Below are 15,019 nucleotides of genomic sequence, written 5' to 3' on the forward strand. Positions count from 1 at the left end.
CAAGTCATCATACATTAAACTCATGTATTATTACTAGTAGTTATTTATCACAACTCGAATTGCATTTTGATATTTGGGTGAAACAGTTATCTTACTTTGCTTGCTAAACTTGCAGTGGGTGGATGATAAGCAGTATGTCTCTGCCAATACCAAGTTACATATGGTTTTCAAGACAAACATTAGTCAAATTCGATAGAAAGTTCGAAACACAAGACTTAACTTGGCAGCACTAAACCTACTAACCACATCACGACATTAATGCCATGCGATATATGCACATTGTCTCAACCGCCCAATGCTCGCACCCCTCTTCCTACGCTTCCTGTCTCAAACACTTCCACGACACCCAGCCCAACTGCCTCTCCCAGAACCCACGACCATTCAACTCCCCAGAACTCTTTCCACCTTGGCCCATACAAACCACCGCCCTCGAACCGCTCCTTCAGCCAACTTTCTGGCCCTTCGCCCCAGCGTGTTCGCCGCAGTGCCTCTCGTACCCAGTTAACAGTGGCTGTTGCTAGCTTGAGATGTCGACCGTGACCCGGCACTGCGATACGGTGTCCAGATGGCGTAGAACATGATCGTGTAAGTGTCGGGGCGCCGCCTCCGCCGCCAGCGAGGTGAATTGCGTTTCGTCCTCCAACAGCAGATACTGTGCCAGATGCAAATCGTGAAACGTGATGAATCGATGTCAGGGTTGTTCGATCTTCGGGTCGGATATCAAGCGTGCTTTCTGGTGTTGATGGCGTAGAACTTGTCAGAAAGCCCATTCGGATGAGCTCATCAATTTGCCTGCCTTCCAAGGTATCCTTGTACAATACTTGTGTGGTAGGGTTCTCTTTCAAAAATATCTTGAATGAGTTTCTTGTGTCCTCACTCAATGATGCCTTACTGAGCATAACCTCGTAGTCGGATGTCTCTATCAATGCTTCGCCTCCGCCTCCGCGCCTCTCAACCCTCACTCTTCGCACTACACCCTTTGCCGTCAGCTCTGCAAGTTCTCGCTCCACCTTTCCTGGAGACTGCAGTATCGCATTAAGATGTCCTACGGTGACAAGAGGCGCTGTGCTGGCCCGATAGTTGAGCGCTTCTGTCGTCCTGGTTGAGTTGAAACCCGTTGGCGGCACGGGACTAGACATCCGCGCTCGGATGTATCGCATTGCTTGAACGACATCCCTGAGTGTGAGATCTTCTTCCAGTACTTTTGCTAGGCCCATGTCATCGAGTTTATCTTGGAAGAGGTCTGCTTCTTGATCTTTTGGTTTGCGTGCTGGTCTTCGTGGCGTTGTGTTTGAACATTTGCGAGAGGGTGGTGATGATTTAAAAGGCTTAGTGACTCGGCCAGACTTGCCGAGTATAGATCTTATTGTTTGAGGCATGGTGGATTACTTTGAGGTGATGTCGGTTTGAGGTTTGCAATTACTAGTTAAGCTTTGATTGTCATGTGTCGTTGTATGCCCTTCAGTTCGGTCGGTGGCAAAATGGTGGAGAAATCACAGTTTACCGTCAGACTTTTGTCCAAGGGCGATGTGCTTAGTGGGGAAAATATACAAGTATTTGGGATATATTAAAAACATCACGAGAGAAACGTTGGAAGAGTTTCGAGGTGTAGATGAAGGTGATGGTCTTGTCAGCATCTTGGACAGAAACTACCCTGCACGCTGCATGAAGGCTGACTAAAATGTTCCAATTCGAACCATGCTGCCTATCTTCATTCTGTAGTATTCAATCGTCAAACCCAAAAAGATATATAATTTTCCAATAAATATTAATTATGGCAGGAGTGATCCAATGTCTATTTATCCGGCTGTCGTCAATATATAAGAAGTGATGGCACTCATTCTCTCGCTTGTAAGCTTCAGCGATATCTTCAGCAGCTCTCTTCCAATCTCTGGCTCCTTCGTCTGGATCCTTGCCCACTGATCGCGGTCCATTAACCAGACCACACAATCCCTTTCCACAACGGCTGTCGCAGTTCGATCAGTTTCGGAAAAGAAGGGCAGTTCACCGAGGGTCGTTCCAGCGACAATGCTTTCGCACAGCCATCCTTGAGGGAGATCGTACTCTGCGCGCACGATACCACGCTCAACAAGGTAGAATCCGTTGGCTTGTTCTCCACGTCGGAAAAGAACAGTCCCAGCTGGAATTTCACGTCGAGAGAAGTAAGAGGTTGCTGGGAACCAAAAGTCCTCGTTTTTGTCGCTCAGACCCTGGAAAACCTGAAGCATGAGGCGAAGGGGTTCCTTGAAACTCTGCCACTTCTTCGGACGTTGTACATCGATGCTACTCAAAGTATCGCGAGCGGCCTCTGCGAGATGGTTGCGACGTGGTGAGTTGAAAGGCGGATCAAATGATGAGAAACCAGACGACTTGTTAGAAGGAACATCTAAGTTCTGGGCTGACTGTGCCGATATACGCCTCAAAGAATTGATCTCTTTCTGCCGAGCGTAGAGAGTCTTGAGCAACTCATTCTCACAGCTTTCAAGGGCAGAGTTCAGATTCGGCAACATCATGACTTCAATGCCATCATTGCCGAGTCCAACGGCTCGCAGGTTGCGGCCGAGTTGGGTCTCTGAGTCAACGCCACTCAAAACGAGAACCACATCCTTGTTGTCAAGTAATCGACTGATAGTGTTGAAAGCTTCGCCTGCAGAGTAGTCGAGCCCAGTCACATGCCACATATCGAGAATGAGAAACTTGATAGGTTGTGCAGTAAATGCGCTGTCCTCCAAAAGTGCCCGAATTCTCTCTTCCACGCTGACAATGGTACCAAAGAAAAGGTAGCCTGTTAGTTTGGCGATGTAGATCTGTCTGCCGACTTCGTGTAGGTAACGTTGCTGGGAAGGATTACGTCTTACAGTAGACGTAACTATATCGCCAGAGTAGTTTCCACGGATGGCGGAGACACGGGAGGTCTGCAGGATCAATGATACAAAAGCCAACAGAATGCCAACTCCAATACCGACGACAAAGTCATGAATGCCCATGACAAGAACAATCACAACGACAGTCAAGTATTCAGCCAGCTTGAGCTTCTTGCGCGGAAGCCACAGAGCTTCGAGCAGTAACTCGAAGCCAAGATCGTAGATCAAAGTGCCTACCATCATGACCGGGATATACCCAATGAGAGACGGACCAATGACCATGACACCGAACGTCGCCGCGGCTAACATGTAACCCGCAAGACGACTGTTGCCTCCAGATCGCATGAAGAAGACTGTGTTTGCATATACGAGGTAGTTCTGAATGCTGCCAAAACAACCTGACAAGAAGTTGGAGTATCCGTGAAGCCTCAACTCCTTGTCAAGGTCAGCATGGTCTTCGCCGCAGTTGAGAGCTAATGCAGGGACGTTGATTGGGACATGTAGGATGCCGAAAAATGTCAAAGCAAGCATGGCAGGTACACATTCAATGACTGCATCCCAGCGAACAAGGTGAAACTCTAAGTCTATAGTTAGTACAGTAGAGAGAGGTCTTTGGAGGTGTGCACTTACTGTAGAGGGTGTAGAAATACCACCATGGCTCTCCAGAGGGAGGACCCTCGAAGATCCAGCCATGGTCACGCAATGTATCGATATGCAGTGTATCCAACGCAAGTACAAAGAAATAGAAAATCAAAGGGATCGCTAAGATGAATAACGGAAGAAAGAACTTGGACGTGATCTTGGACTGGCCATAAAATAGTATGATGGCGAGAACCAAGGGGACGACCCATAGAGGCACGGTGGCTGGGTCAGAAAGCTGCTTCAGAGTGTCGAGGTTGTACTGAAGACTGCCATCGAGTCGAGCGGAAACCTCAAAGCCAGTAGCGATCAGGAACCAGCCGACACCTCCAATGCAGCCAATTAAGATATGTCTAGGAATGAACCCTACCATGTAACCAACTTTGAATCGGCCCATGAGATAGAAGACAAGTCCTGTCATCATGGCGCTAACAGAGAATGACACAATAGTAGTGGCAATCACAGCATCGGGGTTTTCTTCCCCAACAATTTCAGTGATCTTGCTTGCCATATTATGAAAGAAGGGGACGACTTCGATCTGGTGTGTGTTAGAAGATTTCAGTTTAAACACGAAAGGGGCCAACTAACCAGTTCTGAACCGACAGCGCCCTTGAATATACTGCCAGATGAGAAAGTGATTTGTGAAACAATAGTGCTAACATAAAAGACGGAAATCCCAGCAGATCCAAGGTGGGAGAATATTGGCTTTCCAAGAGGGAAAAGAATCATTCCTGCAATTGTCAGTCACTCTGTAGAGCCATGAGTTTGGGAAACATACCGTATGACAGAGCATCCAAAATATTGAGTAGAAGACCAACAGAGACAGCGGGAAGACATGAAGTCGGTGTAAGAACGACGTTGTTCCAGAGCGCCTGGCGATCCCACTTCTTGGGATTAACAGCAACCGATATCCTCTCTTCCATTCTGTGACCAACTTCCACAAAGCCACTAAACCATGAGGGCTTTGACTGAGCCTTTTGTCCCTCGAGGTCAGAATAAGACCGACGACCGCCTGAAGTCATGCGTGCGAGCAGAGGTGTTTGCTCCGTCGCATCTTCTGCGTGGCTAGTTCGGCATTGATCCTGCTCTGCTTGGTTGTCCGCAGCATGATCATATCCATGTTGTTCATTTGGGTGATCTGGCGCAATTGATTGAGGAGGAGATCGCTTGAGAAGGTTTGCCAGTACTGATGGTCCTGCATCCGCATCAAGGTCATCTTCGTTTCCATCTGGCGATGGCGGCTCAGGAAGTTCGAGGATTGTTTTCGAGGAACGGGCATTTTCAGCTATAGACGAGTCGTCGACAACCTCGGAGTCAATTGATTCTTGATAGGAGACTCTTGCTCGCTGAAGTACGGACGAGTTCTGTTGTGTTTTGGGATCGGAGAGCAAGTAGGTCGCAAGCTCAGCAGTATCCTGGCGGACGGACCGAGCGTTCTGAATACTATCAATTGGCGCTACACAAGATATTAGAATAAGACGGGAAACGACCGTGAAGATAGATTCGAGTGTAACATACCTAGGCTATCTCGCATAGAACCATGAATGAAAGACCTAATAGGTTCTCTGTGACCAGCAGCAGAGCTAGTCGAGGACGGCCTCGCAATTGGAAGGTTAGGGCTGTGACCATGCTGCGGAGGAGAAGTTGAGGGTTCATCGTGAGGCAATTGAGCCTGCTCATTGTCCCGCTGCGAAGCGGTACTCAAAGCTCTCCTCCTCCAAGGAGTAAAGCTAAGCGGCGACGACATGTTATAGGAATTGAGTCGGCCGCAAAGGCACCTCTGAGTGCAGGATGCAGCTCGTTCTAGGTGTGTCGCATGAGCAAAAGGTTGGTGATACTCTTTGTGTACTTAGATTTGTGTTGCTGTTCCGGGGTCCAAAGAACGAAGGGTACTCAAACAATAATAACTGAGACAAGAAACATTCCAGGTGAAGTCCTCACGTTAGAGAAAGATGGCAAAGAATTCGTGGGGAATGGAGTGACGAATGTCAATCAACTGTTGCGACGCAGTCAACTCACCCCAAGCAAGGACTGGGGTGTGGTGAAAGCGACCATGGTGGGGCGTCTCATAACACTATCAAAGTTAGGCTCAGCAACCACAACGACCTGGAGCCTGCCAGCTTCAGCACAGTCCAGTCTAGTAAGGTTGTCAACGGGCAACGAAACATGAATACGCAGAAGCTAATTTTGCACTTTTTGTCTTTGTATCTTGATACCTTCACGTCTATCCTGTTCAATCTATTCATTAGGTTATGCTATCACGACAAACACATCGTCAAAGAGATCATGCTACTCAATATCGTAAATCCTTTCATGATCTTATAATCCTTGTTATGAGCCGAGACCGGCATGAACGCCGGATTGCCTGCAGTTACAGCTGCAGCTACAGCATAATTTTTTCTTGTCTCTCACTTTTTCTTCTTCTTCTCACCTATGTTTTGGGCGACAAGACCCGCTAAGACTGACCGAGAAGCCACTAACAACCGCCACAACCAAAAAACATGTCCAACTTGGTTGCAACGGCCGCCGAGTCTGGCCGGACGGGCCGAGCGGGTTAGTGCAGGGGGTTGATAGTGGTTGAGCACCAAGGGAAGAGATAAGACGCCAATCGTTAGGTAAATCAAGATTCATTGCTTTATGTAACTCTTGTCCGGTCAAGATCATCTCTTTATCTGCAGTAGAGCAAATCTACGCCTATCTAGGTGCTCTAAAAATGGAGAATGTATGCGGGGACGTTGAGATTTCCGCTGTCACTGAGCTCTAGGTCTGGACTGTATTAAGCATGGATCCCTTTGTAGTTTACCTACTCAGACTAATAATTTCACATGTTGCCTTTTGGTTTGGGGCTGAACTCTATTCAATTCAAGGCGCTATTTGTTTATTATTGCCTGCTTCACCTCATGATATCCACACTCTGATCGAGATAATTGATGAATTTACTGGTTCCACCACCACTACAACGACGCTGAGGGGAACACCCCCCTCGTGAGGGTTGCATTTGAAGGGAGAATGGTGTTACAAGCTTGAGGCTACTTACCTAGGATGGCAGAAAACTTACAAACTAAGCTTAGAGTACATAAAATAAATAGCCTGGGCGGGTCGAAGATGGCATGAAATGACTGAACTATGTTGTCCTCAAGGCACAGAGTCGTTTTCTTCATCCCTTAGAGCTAATTGTCTCTTGGCTTGCAGGTTGAATTGGAACTAGATCTGCGAAATAATGACAACAAGGTGGAATAAAAGTTGCATAATCATATGGCAGAGCTTTTACATGTGACCGTATCAATGCTATCTAGCAGGGTATAACAACACAAAAGTCATGATCATTCAAATCATCTGGCAGGTCTAACAAATTACCAAACCCCTCAACCAAGCTTATGCAGATATCCTTGTGCAATAAGTCTTTCGACATCTCCTTGGCGGACGTAAAACTGGCTGTTCTTGGTCAGAGTGATAGACCTATACCAGTTAGCTAATTGTCACGACACTCAATATCCGCTTGCGTGTAACTCACCCGTATTCTGTTTGGATCTCTCCAGCGTCCTTGATGACTCGTACATCGATGAACAGGTCTCGTGGCGGCTCCAGGCTACCCGTGAGATCGATATCCGTCCATTGACCTTTGTAAGCGGCCAAGAGGTCGCTATACTGTCGAACGTACTCCTCCTCTTGCGGGCTCAGACTGCTACTCGTCGCACCGCTGCTCCCTGTGCCAGAGGCACCCACATCTCGTACTTGTTGGCCAGACAAATCAAACACATCTGACCCATTCCATACCATCTCCTCTAGCTTGTCTGTCCGTGTTCGGTGGTAGGCAAGTAAACACCTTTTGTTCCTTCGCATAGATAGATGGTTCACGAGAAGCGTACATGCAACTGCCTGGTCGGCGCTGGGGTCGAATGAACCTTGGAAAGGCTCGAGAAGTTCTCCCACATCTTTGTCGAGGTCCCTCACTTCGCGTGTGACGGCGCGGACGATCTCGGTCTGGTATGGGGGTAGATGCGCCAAGTTCTGCGTTCGTTTGGCATGTTGGACCTGTTATCAAAGTCAGAGCTGGCTTCGAGTGCGGTGCGGTGCGCTGCAAAGGGAAGAATACCAGCTTGTTGCCCAAGTCTCCGTACATGGTGCAGCTGGCCCAAGTATATGTGCGCTCAAGTATATGTGTTGTTTATCTGCATATCCCGACTGTCATCGATCCAAAAGGCACAAAGTTTCTATGGTATTCCGAGAGTGGCGGTCTAGTTACGTTCCGGGCTATGACATCTTCACTTGGGCGGTAGCATCAAAAATGAAATAGTGTCGCGTTGTCCAGGATGAACTTGACCGCGACTAGTGGCTCCATCAACGCGCTCGCCAAATCTTGATTAGTTACCCCGCCATCACATGGTATAGAACGATATGCACACTTAGATGCAGCTTTTATGCAGCTTTGCCCCTCATCAACATTAAAAGCCTAAAAATAATAATGGTGGCGGGGTAAGAATTTTCTGCTCTGGTTGTGGTGTCACGCAGATGTCAGGCAGAACCTTCATTGGCTTCAAAAATTACAGGATTCTTATGTTGTGCTCTATCATTTTTTGTTTTTATTTTTCATCTATGTTTGGTGCGAAGGGATAGGATTCATGATGTTTTTCCACCTTTACGTAGCTCATTTGAAAATCATAAGATCCCATTGGTCATCAATCCTCGCCGTCGTGCCTCATCATAAGTTGACATAGCTAATGCAGGCTTTTTACAGCTTCTGCATGGCAGCAACATCAGTGGACTGGACGTAGTCCTCGAACTCCTGGATCTCCTCCTCGAGGTCGGCGACGGAGATCTTCTCGTCCTCGACAACAAGGTTAATCTGGAGCTTCTTGACACCGAAACCAACGGGGACGAGCTTGGAAGCACCCCAGGTCAGACCGTCCTTCTCAATAGAACGAACGGCAGCCTCGAGAGCAGCCATGTCAGTCTCGTCATCTAGAAATTGTTAACATAAAGACTTATATTGGTGGAGTGGGAAATAAAAACTCACCCCAAGGCTTGACGTCAAGAGTGACGACGGACTTGGCGATGGTCTTGGGCTTGGCCTCCTTCTTCTTGCGGTACTCAGCAAGGCGCTCCTCACGGACGCGGACGGCCTCAGCATCCTCCTCCTCGTCGCTGCCGAACAGGTCGACGTCGTCGTCCTCCTCAGCAGCAGCAGCAGGCTCAGCCTTCTCAGGGGCCTGAGCAGGGTTGATGGTCACCTCAGCGGTGCCAGGACCGTAGGTGCTGTAGGCAGCAGAAGCATCACCGGGGAGGGTAGCGAACTGGCTCTCGTAGCTGGCGATGTGCTTGTACCATCGGGCGGCGTGGGGGTAGCTCTGGCCGTCGGGAGCGCCAGAAAGAGCCTTGAAGGCAGCGACATCAGCCTGAGAGGCAGATTGGCTGACACATGTTAGCACAAAGTCTTGACAAAACAGTCGAGAAGTGAAAATAATGTGTTTAAAACAACTCAGAGTTGCACAAGTGCTTGTTGCTTCGTCAAACGGCGGGTCTTGAGTCCACCTCCGAAACACGGACCAATTTGTCTCATCACAGAAGTTTTTTATCGAGGGGGAAAGGCGAGGGAAGGTTGGAAGGCAAGAAATACATACCCGACAATGTAAGAGCGGGTGCTCAACCAGCTGTTGAGCACTGAGTTCAACTGTCAGTGTCCATGTCCATGGCGCGAAAACGAGAGGCGCAGAAATAGCAGGCCAGGGACATACCGTGAGCTCCAGTTTCGGAAAGGAGGTCGGTGAAGCCCATTTTGAAGGATGTGAAGAGTTGAGTCGGAAAAGAAGAGAAAGGTCGGGTATTTGTAGAGCTGGGAAAGTTGCGAGAAAGAAATTGGGTTGTCTGGTCGATGTCCAAGGTGGGGTTTATGAGATTTTTCACCTAATTTGCTTTGACTGGGCCACCCTGCTAGTCCAACTGAGGGGCGGAGGCTGTAGCGGATTAATTGCGTCCGTAGACCGACCGACCTTCAAGCCTGGGCGTCATGGGCTAAAGATAAAGGTGGGTCTAGAGCTCTGTTAGGTAACTGCCAGACTACATACCACTCGACAGCTTGACGACGTAAGAGCTTCTGCAGCCTTGCCAACCAAAGTCGCCTTTTAACACCTTTACAGTCACCTTCAACATTACCGACCACAATTCTTTCTACCCTTGGTAATCAGTAAATCCTCAATATGCCAATCTCACCAATCATCACATTTAAGGCCGGCCAGTGCGAGGTTGATGTATGACAGCTCACCCACGCTCGAGATCCTAGTTGCATCCACTAACTTAACTCTCCAGGCCTCCTCCAAGCCCTACAAGGTGAAGCCGCAATCTGAGCCTGGCTACATCTACCTATACTCCGAAGATGGTAGGTCCAAAATTTCGTTGGCGCTGTTGATACTCTGACTGATGGTGAAACTAGATCTTGTGCATTTCTGCTGGCGCAAGCGCAGCGAGCCACTCGACAACCCCGAGCTGGACCTGATCATGGTTCCCACCGATGGCAGCTTTACTCCCTACGAATCCACGACATCTTCTGAACCCACCTCTAAGACTGATGGCCGCATTTTTGTTCTCAAGTTCTCGTCGTCCTCCCAACGATACATCTTCTGGCTACAGTCAAAGCCCCAGAGCGAGAACGGAGACCCAGCCTACTACAGTCCTCGTGATCGTAAGATCGGCGACATCGTCCATCGATTGCTACAGGGCGATGAGGTTGAGGTGGCCGAGGAAATGGCTACCGTCCGCAACGATGACCAAGATGACGATGAGGACGAGGCCATGGAGGACGCCGAGAACCAGCGCCCCCGAGAGCAACGAGGTAGCGGAGGTGCGGGACCTGATGCTACAGGAGGAGATGCCCGTGAGGAGGGCGAGGGCTCGCGAGAGGGTGGAGCGGATGGTGCTAGAGCGTAGGTGATTCCCTTTGCGTGGTTGAACAGAACGGCATGCGTGCATACGATGGAATTGAAGTTTAGACCTAGATCTGGGACCGCAGATTAATCTGTATAAAGCTAGTTTTCTTCGCTACGAGAGGAGAATTGGGAACTAGAGTCCTGGCGCTCCATCTATGGCATCAACTTTGAAATGTGACAGCGCTGACGTGGTTTCAGGGTTTCTTCCTCAGCCCCTGGTACCGATGCCTCTGCTGCTGTGAGGAGCTTCCTAGACTCCCTTCGCGGTCAGTCGGGCCTCTCCGGCGGACAGCAACAGCAACAGCAACAAGGCGCCGATAAAGCGTACCCATACCTCAACCACCTGCTCCCTACCTCTATCACGGTACCAATGATCGACTCAGCCCCTGAGGAGTTCGCCGATACGTTGATCAGCTTCCTCCCACCTGCTGTCGTCGTTCTTGCAAGTGGCTCTGCCAGTGCTGTTGATGGGAAATCAGACCCGCCAACTGCGACTGTGGAGGCTGCCAAGGCATCCCTCTCACTCAACGACAAGCGAACGCTGTTGAAGAAGGTGCTGCGAAGTCCTCAGTTCAACCAGGCTCTGGCAAGCCTCACCATGGCTATTCGCGATGGTGGTTTGCCCAGCATTGCTGATGCTCTTGGTGTCAAGGTGCAGGATGGTGGGTATCTACGGGGTAGTGGCATGCCTTTGGGCGGTGGTCAGGCTGTCGAAGCATTCGTGAATGGTGTGAAGAACACTGTTGGGGAGGAGAAGAAATGAATCGGATGAGTCTACCTAATAGGTAGTACGTATGTTCTTGAAGCATCTACCATGGCGTTGTCTCACGTTACTCTGATAAAGGTGGATGCTTATACAGTCGCTGGCGTTTACGGTTGAAGGGTGGGTCTCATTTCCCTCCCAGGTATTCTAGAAGCATGAACAGACTCCTTCATTAATACATGGTGTCTTTAAGCTTGGATTTCAAATAAATAAATAAAGCATGCACTTCAACACTGTCAGATAAATCATCCAACTGTTCACGGTACCAAGGCACGCTGTAGGTACCAAGTTCTTGGTGGGGCTTTGAACTGTTGCCCAGGCGCCCTGCCACGAGTCAAGACCGCGGGAGTTAGAGAACATCCATAGCATACTGACGTACAGCGGCGCGCCTCAGGGTATTCTCAGCTATCATAACTTAGCTCATTAACACCCAAAATTTGTGCCTCGACCTCGATTTTCCAGTCGCATTACCAAAACATCTTGTCTTTTGTTTCGTCAAAGATCTGGTATTTTTCGCGATGGATCTGCCGTTCCCTACAGACCCTCGTGAATTCGACAGCGATGATCGCATATCGTTTTCTAAGCTCGACAAAAAGTTCATCGCGGTTCATGACGATGGCAACGAGTACGAATTTGACGCCGATTCTAAGCGATGGATTCTTGCGGACGAAGAGCCATTGGAGCCTCCAGTAACCGATGCGTACGACGATTTCGCTGAGTTTGCTTCCAACGAAGCTGCAGAGGACGGGTCAAGGAAGCGCAAAAACGGATCGGGTCAGGACTCTGAGGTATGTTCACAGCACCACTTCATTCTGACAGTCCTATTGCGCGTGGGTCGATGAACCATTAACTAACTTTCTGAGTAGACTCCCGAACCATCCAAACCTTTACGGCCAAACAAGAAGCAAAAAGCACCTCCACAACCAAGGCAAAACACAGCTGTCTATGTAACTGGTTTACCTCCCGACACAACTGTCGAGGAAGTCCACGATCTCTTTTCACGAAAGGGCGGAGTCATTGCGGAAGAAATTGATAGCGGTGCACCGCGAATCAAGCTTTACAACGATGCCGATGGAAACTTCAAGGGCGATGCTCTGATCGTCTTCTTCAAGCCCCAAAGTGTCGAGATGGCCATCATGCTTCTCGATGACACAGACTTCAGAGTAACTGCGAGCGGCCCGCGCGAGGGACGGATAAAAGTACAAGCTGCTGATTCGAGTTACAAAAAGGTTAAATACGACCAAGAAGCTGGTGCTGGTGTTGGCGGGGAGAAGAGCAACGGCGTAGCTGAGCGCAAGCCACAGAACAACCGCGACAGGCAAAAGATTATCAAGAAAACTCAGAAATTGGATGCAAAGCTGGCTGACTGGGATGATGATCTGCCGTACCCGGGACAGCCGGAGGCAGCGACCAAGTGGGACAAGCTTGTGATTCTTCGGCACATGTTCACGTTGGAAGAGCTCGATGAGGACCCTGCTGCTCTGTTGGAAATCAAAGAGGATATCCGAGAAGAATGCGCCAAGCTGGGGACAGTGACGAACGTCGTGCTGTTTGACCAAGAACCTGAGGGCATTGTCTCGGTCAAGTTTAAAGATGCAGAATCAGCCCGCGCATGCATCAATCTCATGCATGGGAGACGATTTGATGGTCGAACGGTGGAGGCTTTCTTGGCAACAGGAAAGGAAAAGTTCAATAAATCAAAGGATGAGGAGAATCATGGGGACTCGGACTAGAAGCGTCCAGTTCCAATACACGTTTGGAAGACATGTCTGATTAGAATGTAAGATACCCATAACTCAAGTTTAGACACAAAAACAGCCCTATGTAATACTTTCGGAGCTCAAAACAAGCCCAGGTTCCCTTTCGTACGCCCAACTCGATTTACTTTTACATGGATTTGGGGCTGATGCTCATTTCAAGTTCTTCGGCAACTGTGTACCATATAGCAGCCTCGATAATGTTGCAGATCACCTGTAACTCTTCGTCATCTGGTTTGAGATTATTGTCAGTCATTTCTTCACTTTTTGGATATATTTCGATTGCCTGAAAGCAAGTCTCACCTCGAGGGGCGTAAACCAATACAAAATCTGGGGAGACTGGGCTCTTGATGAACCGTCCTGTCCAAGCCAGTGGATGTCTTTGGCCCCAGCCTTTTTCTAGCACCTCTCTAATATCATCAGGGTGCAGACACATGTGCATGGAGTGATCTGAGTCATGAATGTGACAGATCTCACCCTGACAGCTTGTCTGTACAGGATGTCTGGCGAACAATGCTAAGCCATGCTTCTCAACGCACGACCTCTCAGTGCCGAACTTCTTTGGGTTACGACTTGCCAGCTTTGCCATGGACCATCGGACAGATCGATAGCATTCCTGAGATCCATGCTGGTCGAGCTGTCGCTGAGGAGCGATTCCAGCAACAGTAGGGCGTGGACCTGCGCGGTATGGGAGTCGTTGGCGGCGGAGGATGCCTGACGTTGGGAGGCGCAGAGGATCAGGTTCTGGTGCATCGTATGGGTTTCTGAGAGCCCAAATGCGAAACCATGATATACGAAGGTAGCCAGCAAAGGTTGAAGGTGTACCGCCAGGGCCCAAGTTGAGGAAGTTCACATAATCGTTATGAATCAGTAAGACAACGGGAACGAGAGCGACGAGAACTTGGGCATGGTATGCGTCAAGAAAATGAATAAGTAAGACAAGAGTGACGGAAGATAAAAATATGTTTTTGCCATCGAGGGTTACCGAGATGGGTTGTTGGCGAAGAGCATGTGAAATCTTGAGTGACTCGAACTCCGTCTCACCCTGAAGATGGAGGGGAGGAGAAGCCAGCGTCTCTGTGGAAGTGATTGCAACGGATGACATTTTCAGAAGAATGCTGGTTTATATTGTTTATGAACAATATGAGCTGGGCTTGTCAAGATGGGCTTGCAACCACAATATCGCCCGCAGTGTGGTTGGTAGGATATGTGGGGAGCTTGAGGAGGCCGTGTAAGTGTGATGTGATATTGATGTGAGAGCCAGAGGAGGTTCTCTCAACTTTATACAATCATTGACAATCATCAACCTTGCAACGTAATCTGGGGTAAGATAAGCCAAGTTCAGCTGATCCTCGTATTATATGCGGAGCACACTACAGTAGAACCTCGCAAACAGAGGAGGGAAGAAGGGAAACCAAGGATTGGAGACGGTGAAAGGGGACGACAGGAGGGGATCGTCATATGATGGCCCTCCAGGATCATAAGCTAGGAAATAGTCGAGAGGCCATGGACCAACCAATTTACGCCCATATGCAATTGGTACTTTATTGCAGTTGCCTCCTCTCTTTTGGAATTCTCGTCGACGAGTTACACCGTTTGTGAAGTTTAATGTAAGAACAGCATACGCTGGACTGACAATGAGTCTCATTTTAGGTATATCACGTCGAGGCACTATCCATTGAATAGGTAGGTAATTACTATTCTGCACAAAAACAGTACGACAAAGTCACGAGGCACAAAACAAACCTTGAAAGCACAGGCTCTGTATGGCTGAGACACTGGAAGCTACCTACCTACCTACTAGCGAATTGATATGCTGCAGCCTCCTGCGGGGCATGACGTTCAATTGAAAGCTTGAGAATCCGATCAACAGTCTTACTTTGGTGCCGTCTTACCTTTGTAAAACCTTCCTTCCTGGGATCCAATGCGCCGCCCAGCCATGTCATAGTTTCACTCGGATTTTCAATTAGTCTTGAGTATGCAACCGTGCTACTGGGTACCAGAAAAAAGGCCTCCCAAGCCTTAGGGTATAAAAATAAGTTGTCTAAGAACGACACTCTAAGGGGCATAAAG

General features: G+C 48.8%; 7 protein-coding genes across 7 annotated transcripts; 2 read left to right on the top strand and 5 right to left on the bottom strand.

The window, feature by feature from the left end:
- Window positions 1-284: 284 nt before the first annotated feature.
- FSST1_003858 (serine-threonine protein kinase 19-domain-containing protein) lies at window positions 285-1,379 on the bottom strand (the record flags this gene model as incomplete). Its single annotated transcript, XM_083229976.1, has 1 exon — window positions 285-1,379. One exon carries the CDS (start codon window positions 1,377-1,379, stop codon window positions 285-287), a length of 1,095 nt encoding a protein of 364 aa, XP_083087288.1.
- Window positions 1,380-1,799: 420 nt separating this feature from the next.
- FSST1_003859 (sulfate transporter family-domain-containing protein) lies at window positions 1,800-5,250 on the bottom strand (the record flags this gene model as incomplete). The annotated part of the gene is made up of 5 exons (XM_083229977.1): window positions 1,800-3,448; window positions 3,495-4,041; window positions 4,092-4,234; window positions 4,282-4,959; window positions 5,022-5,250. The coding sequence occupies 5 exons, from the start codon at window positions 5,248-5,250 to the stop codon at window positions 1,800-1,802; spliced, it is 3,246 nt and encodes a 1,081-aa protein (XP_083087289.1).
- Window positions 5,251-6,868: 1,618 nt separating this feature from the next.
- On the bottom strand, window positions 6,869-7,626 carry FSST1_003860 (DNA replication protein PSF1; the record flags this gene model as incomplete). The annotated part of the gene is made up of 3 exons (XM_083229978.1): window positions 6,869-6,962; window positions 7,018-7,538; window positions 7,600-7,626. The coding sequence occupies 3 exons, from the start codon at window positions 7,624-7,626 to the stop codon at window positions 6,869-6,871; spliced, it is 642 nt and encodes a 213-aa protein (XP_083087290.1).
- Window positions 7,627-8,235: 609 nt separating this feature from the next.
- Window positions 8,236-9,278, bottom strand: FSST1_003861 (translation elongation factor 1 subunit beta; the record flags this gene model as incomplete). Its single annotated transcript, XM_083229980.1, has 4 exons — window positions 8,236-8,465; window positions 8,521-8,915; window positions 9,125-9,164; window positions 9,239-9,278. The coding sequence occupies 4 exons, from the start codon at window positions 9,276-9,278 to the stop codon at window positions 8,236-8,238; spliced, it is 705 nt and encodes a 234-aa protein (XP_083087291.1).
- Window positions 9,279-9,700: 422 nt separating this feature from the next.
- On the top strand, window positions 9,701-11,189 carry FSST1_003862 (proteasome complex subunit Rpn13 ubiquitin receptor-domain-containing protein; the record flags this gene model as incomplete). The annotated part of the gene is made up of 4 exons (XM_083229981.1): window positions 9,701-9,751; window positions 9,810-9,879; window positions 9,934-10,423; window positions 10,625-11,189. 4 exons carry the CDS (start codon window positions 9,701-9,703, stop codon window positions 11,187-11,189), a joined length of 1,176 nt encoding a protein of 391 aa, XP_083087292.1.
- A 518-nt stretch (window positions 11,190-11,707) lies between these two features.
- FSST1_003863 (U2 snRNP complex subunit CUS2) lies at window positions 11,708-12,922 on the top strand (the record flags this gene model as incomplete). The annotated part of the gene is made up of 2 exons (XM_083229982.1): window positions 11,708-11,977; window positions 12,056-12,922. The coding sequence occupies 2 exons, from the start codon at window positions 11,708-11,710 to the stop codon at window positions 12,920-12,922; spliced, it is 1,137 nt and encodes a 378-aa protein (XP_083087293.1).
- Window positions 12,923-13,076: 154 nt separating this feature from the next.
- Window positions 13,077-14,051, bottom strand: FSST1_003864 (uncharacterized protein; the record flags this gene model as incomplete). Its single annotated transcript, XM_083229983.1, has 1 exon — window positions 13,077-14,051. The coding sequence occupies one exon, from the start codon at window positions 14,049-14,051 to the stop codon at window positions 13,077-13,079; it is 975 nt and encodes a 324-aa protein (XP_083087294.1).
- Between the last annotated feature and the right edge of the window lie 968 nt (window positions 14,052-15,019).

The sequence above is a fragment of the Fusarium sambucinum genome, chromosome I, assembly GCF_050947815.1.
Source record: "Fusarium sambucinum isolate potato_lamoka chromosome I, whole genome shotgun sequence".
NCBI classification, from domain to species: Eukaryota; Fungi; Ascomycota; class Sordariomycetes; order Hypocreales; family Nectriaceae; genus Fusarium; species Fusarium sambucinum.